The following is a 5,505-nucleotide window of genomic DNA, read 5'->3' as shown; positions in this document are numbered from 1 at the left end:
CAAACAAAGCAAAGCCAGAGGCAGTTTTCAGCTTCTGGAATTCCAGCTGGTGCTGGCCTGGTCTTAGTCTTCTCCATCTCTAATTCCTCGTCACTTTTTACTTCCTTAAAGTAAGCTTGTACAGTTCTGAGGACTTGTTCCTTGATGGCTCTAGAGACACGCATTCCTTTTTAGGACTTGTGGTGAGAAGTGTCTTTATGTAAGACAGAAGCCTCTAGTCCCTGGTTCCCTGGGCCTTCTGCCCTCCCCATTCCTTCAGCCACCACTGGTTCCTACTCCTGATACCTGGCTCTCATCCATGGCAGGTGCCACACGTTGAAATGCAGACACCCCTTCCCCCTGAAAATTAATATTATAACTTGGGGTTGGGAGGGCAGTCACTGAAATCCTATGAGAGACAGTCTTTTATGTAATTTTCTGAAAAGTTTGCTATGTTTCTAAATATTTATTCTGTTCAAAAATATATGATATAAGGTTCAGACAAGCTTTCAAGTGCATCTGCTTTATAGACTGGGTCGTCTGGAGCAGCAGGGGAAAGACCCCCCTGCTCCCAATTCCATGTCCTCTCGGGGCCTAGAATCTACAGAAAGGCAAATTAAACAAATTAATTGCTGGCTCTTTTTCTTAGAGAATTGTTTAAGATAACTTCGATAAGTTTTAAAAATTTTATCAGCACATGCCTGATCTTGTTTCATCCCACCCTCTCGCTTCCCCTAACACACACATCTTATTATCAGACATCAGTATTTAAATATATGGATTTTTAAAAACGTAACCACAATGCCATTTTTAGTTGCTTAAAGTTAACAGTATGCAGTGTTCGCATCTCTTCCCCAGTTGTCTCATAAAGGTTTCTCTCTTCTTTTGTTTTTAATGGTTGACTTGTTTGAATTAGGATCTAGACAAGGTCCCCGTGTCGCCTTTGTTGCAGCTCTCGTATCTCTTAGTCTGCAGTCCCTCCATGCTTTGGTTTAACATCAGTGTTTATTTGTCAAAGAAACTATATTGTTTATTCCATGGAGCTTCTCACTCCTGGATTTTGCAGCTTGCATTCCCAGGGTATCATTAATGCATCCCTCTGTCTCCCTGTATTTCCTCTAAACCGGAAGTTAGATGTAGAGGCTGGATGGGATCCAGACTCTAGGCAGGTTTCCATGGCAGGGCTGCTCGTAGGTGGTGCCATGTACCACACTGGGCCTCACAGTGTCTAGGGGTCTCTCTTTTATGATGTTCAGCTTGATCATAGGGTCAGCATCAATTGTATGATGCCCTATCAATCACCCGTATGACTTGGAAGGAGAAAAGTGAAATAGGCACCAAACATTGTAATACATTGAAAGTGAAAGTCCCTCAGTCACATCCAACTCTTTGCAACCCCATGGACTATATAGTCCATGTAATTCTCCAGGCCAAAATACTGGAGTGGGTAGCTGTTCCCTTCTAGGGGATCTTCCCAACCTAAAAATCGAACCCAGGTCTCCTGCATTGCAGGCAGATTCTTTACCAGCTCAGCCACCAGGGAAGCCCAAGAATACTGGAGTGGGTAGCCTATCCCTTCTCCGGGGATCTTCCTGACCCAGGAATCGAACCAGTGTCTCCTGCATTGCAGGTGGATTCTTTACCAGCTGAGCTACCAGGGAAGCTCAGTACATTGAAATATTCACCCAATTCTCAGAATGCTAAATGTGAAAAAGATGTGTCATAGAATCAAGAAAGTGTAATGATTTCAGTACACAGTGCAGTGGGATAAAGAAAAAGATATGGGCGCTATTAGAACTTGTCTACTCTGAGAGGTCAAGGAACGCCTCTGTAAGAGCTGATGTTTATTCTTGTTGTTCAGTCATTAAGTTGTGTCCTACTCTTGCCACCCCCTGGAATGCAGCACACCAGGCTCCTCTGTCCTGCACTATCTCCCGGAATTTGCTCAAATTCTTGTCTATTGAGTTGGTGACGCTGTCTAAGCTGACAACTAGAAAGTGAGTAGGAATTAGCCAAGCAAAGTGGGAGAATAGGGGCCCGAGGCCATTATTCAGGAAGAAGGATCAGTCTTCATGGAGTCTCCAACTGGGGACCTGGGATGAGTCAAGAGTAAAGGAGAGAAGGAATGAGAGGCAGAGGAGGGCCGTTCCTGAGGCTGGGAGGTGTGGACAGGAGGTAGGAGTACTTTGTGAATGTAGTTAAGAGACCCTGAAGGTTTATAAGCAGAGGAACTACCTGATCTCAACTGATACTTTAGTGGGTCAGTGAACATCATGCCCCATCTCCAGTCTGGTTTTGAAAATGCGGGAAAGAAGAGTGTACAACATCAGCTGACTTCTTCCTGGTTCAAGCTCAGTGGAGCAGATGGCTTTAGACCCGGGCCATGTGGTGGTGCTAATCCCTTGTCCCAAATTAGGTTTCTGCTCCGCTGTCCCATCAGACATCCACGGGCTTCCTCCCACAGGGCAGAACCCAACTCACAAAATTTCCTCCAAGGGTGAGGGGCCTGACAGGAGCCTGTGCTGTCTGTATGTGAATAATTTCCCAAGAGGGGACCCTAAAGAGGGTGGGTACACGTGTTCTTTCTGCTTCCGTGGTCACTAGCTTCCCTAGGGAGGAGTGAGCAACAGAGCAGGGTAGGAGGCCCAAGATCCTTTCACACTGGGAAGGCTGCCCTTCCAAACACACACACACACACACGCACACACCCAATCACGCACACACCCCCAAACACACACCCTTAAACACCCCCAAGCACACACTCCCATACACTCACACACCCCCAAACATGCTCAACCCCCAAACATGCACACACCCCCAAACACACACACACACCCAAACACACACACATTCCCAAACGTGCACACGCTCCCAGACACACACATGCCCCCAAGCACACACACACCCAAAACTGTCTGATTTATGATCTGCAAAATCATTTCATTTATAGAGAACTGATTTCAGAGAGACCCGTTAAAACCTTTGCAGTCTTAAGCTGGAGGTGGGTGGTCAGAGTGTCAGCTATACATTTTATAGTTTTAGAAAGCTATCGCAGGTGTCTAAGCAAGAAATAACGGTGGCATTGAGTTGGAAGAAGAAACACATTGGGACGTAAAGTGAACAGGACTTGCTGTTTGGTCTAGTGTTGGGCAAACAGCGGAGAGGTGGAGCCGTCCGGGCCAGCGGTGGGTCGGCTGGGAGGGCGGGCTCCGTGCTCCCCCCTGCTCCCTCCTCCCTGTACGGCCCTCGGAGTCCTCACTGCACGCTTCTTCCTCCCGCTTCCAGGGCTGTGCCTGTGGGTGCTCCCTAGCTGCCTTAAACAGTGGCGTCTTGTGTCCCTCTCACGACCGGGACCTCGACCTCAGGATCTTCCAGATGTGACCGCTGGCAAATTTGTTCCTAACTACTATTTGATAATATAATAGTTATACACCACAGACACACTTAGCTCTTTGTGGTGCCTTCAGAGTACCTTCCCTTTTGTTGAAGCACAGAAATATTCTCCTGGAGAGTAGAAAGGCCTCTGAAGTGGTCTGCAACCCATGATTGCCCTCAGAGCAGCCTTCTGAAGATGGGACTCAGCCCTCTCTTATCTAACCCTCCGCAGCGCGCTGCAGCGTAAAGAGGAGGATAGGGCGTCTGCGGAAACGGGAGTTGACCGGGCCTTGAACCCTCCTTAACCTAACGAGTAACTGTGTTAGGCCCAGGGTGTCTCTGTCCTTCTGTGATTCCTGTGACAGGCACGTGCTCCAGAGCCTGGAAGGAGAATTGTCATCTCATGGCAGTGCTGTGGCTTTTTTTAAGCCTTATCTTGACTTACCCCTATTGATTTTTTTCCCTCTTTTTTTCTAGATTTTCCACTTACCATCATCATCCCATATCAGAAAAAAAATACAGTTTTTAAAAATGTCCTTTCAGCTTTGCAAGTTAGAGTGCATTTGTTCTGAGAAAGCTTCAGAAATCTGAGGCAGTGGATTTCAGAAGAGAGAGAGGGGAACCCCAGTGCTGTTTTTGCTCCTTCAGAGAGTATTGTTTCTAGAATTTGAAAATGTTATACTTTACAGGAACTCTGCCAGCTGACTGAAATCTTACTCCTTCCTATCTGATTAATTTGGGAAAAGCAAATGGGAAATGTAGAACTCTCTGAGAAGTGTTGTCATATGATAACTGCTTTCGTAATAAATACAGAAATAAAAGGAAATTGATTTGAAAGTTTTTCAAAACATATTAAAAAGAAAAAGGTATTAGAGATGGAACCTAAATTCTTGAAAGCTTTATAGTGTTTAAATATTTAGATTATGCAGTATTATACATTGTTGGGTAGAGGAGTAATTCTGCTTTCTTCTAATTTCTGAAGTTGGATATTTCAGCTCTTCTTCTTTTCTAATAAAAACATTTAAGAGTGTGTATTTTCCTCTAACTTCTGCTTACTTGTATCTCATCATTTTGATGTGTAATATTTTCATTATCATTTAATACTGAGTATATTTTAAATTTCTATTATGAGTTCTTTTTAACTCCATGATATTTAGAGGTGTGTTTTTAAATTTCCAAACCAGTTGGGTTTCTATTTATTCTTTATTTATTACGATTCTGTGTTTTTGTTACTGATTTTAACACAGTTGCCCTGTGGGCAAGTGACATGGGCTCTTTGATGCCATTTCTTTAGGATGGGTTAAGCTTTTGTAAAATTATTTTGTTTCCCACTTTATTTAAGCTTTTGCAGTTCGGAACAAAGCAATTCTAGTGTATAAACTCTAATACTTGTCCATTTTTCCTCAAACAACTTCAATTACTAAAACTTTTTATTGGGCAGGACACACATTAGTTGTCAAGATCACATCAGTTGTTTTCATTTTATTGTCCAGACCCTGAAGCAAGTAGATTTCTAGAGCATTACTAATTATTTCCGTTTTATCTTAAACAGGAGTATGCTGTGAACTGTCATGTCATCACCTGGGAGAGGATTATCAGCCACTTTGATATATTTGCCTTTGGACATTTTTGGGGCTGGGCCATGAAGGCCCTGCTGATCCGAAGTTATGGTCTCTGCTGGACAATCAGTATCACCTGGGAGCTGACCGAGGTAAGAAGGGGGCGTGGGCCGCCGTCTAGATGCTATAGCATGGGCAGTTTGTACGTAGGAGGAAGACAGTCCGTCAGTCAGCAGTCACGTAATCCATTCTCCAGCTCCTGTGGCATGAAACTATTTAAATCCCAAGGGATATTTTAAGCCTTTGTCAAACACACAGAGAAGCTCCTTGTCAGCTTCAGGCCTGCTCTATCTCACAAGTCTTAAAGAGAAACAACTGGAATCAAGATAAAGAATGGAGTTAAAATCCCAAACAACACAATTCAGTGGTAATGAGGACTTCCGCTGAGAAGTTAACAGGCGCTCCACCCACTAACTAGTTTCCAGTTTGAGATAAATAGAATTGTGGTGTTCGGGACTGTATGAGTGTATCCAGGCCGCTTTGTAGCCGAAACTGAATTCCCATTAGAGCTCAGCTATCTCAGTAATCAAAA

The 5,505-nt window shown here is 44.2% G+C and overlaps 1 protein-coding gene across 1 annotated transcript in view; it reads left to right on the top strand.

Annotated features, from left to right (window-relative positions):
* Window positions 1-5,505, top strand: part of PTDSS1 (phosphatidylserine synthase 1) — a 68,013-nt gene that overhangs the window by 30,472 nt on the left and 32,036 nt on the right. The window contains exon 5 of the mRNA XM_010833477.1: window positions 4,907-5,065. Within this exon, the coding sequence (XP_010831779.1) occupies window positions 4,907-5,065 (159 nt within the window). The remainder of the gene's footprint in view (window positions 1-4,906; window positions 5,066-5,505) is intronic.

This window comes from Bison bison, unplaced genomic scaffold, assembly GCF_000754665.1.
Source record: "Bison bison bison isolate TAMUID 2011002044 unplaced genomic scaffold, Bison_UMD1.0 scf7180017863702, whole genome shotgun sequence".
Lineage (NCBI taxonomy): Eukaryota > Metazoa > Chordata > Mammalia > Artiodactyla > Bovidae > Bison > Bison bison.
The sequence above is the reverse complement of the archived record's forward strand: the minus strand, read 5'-3'. Positions and strand labels throughout refer to the sequence as shown.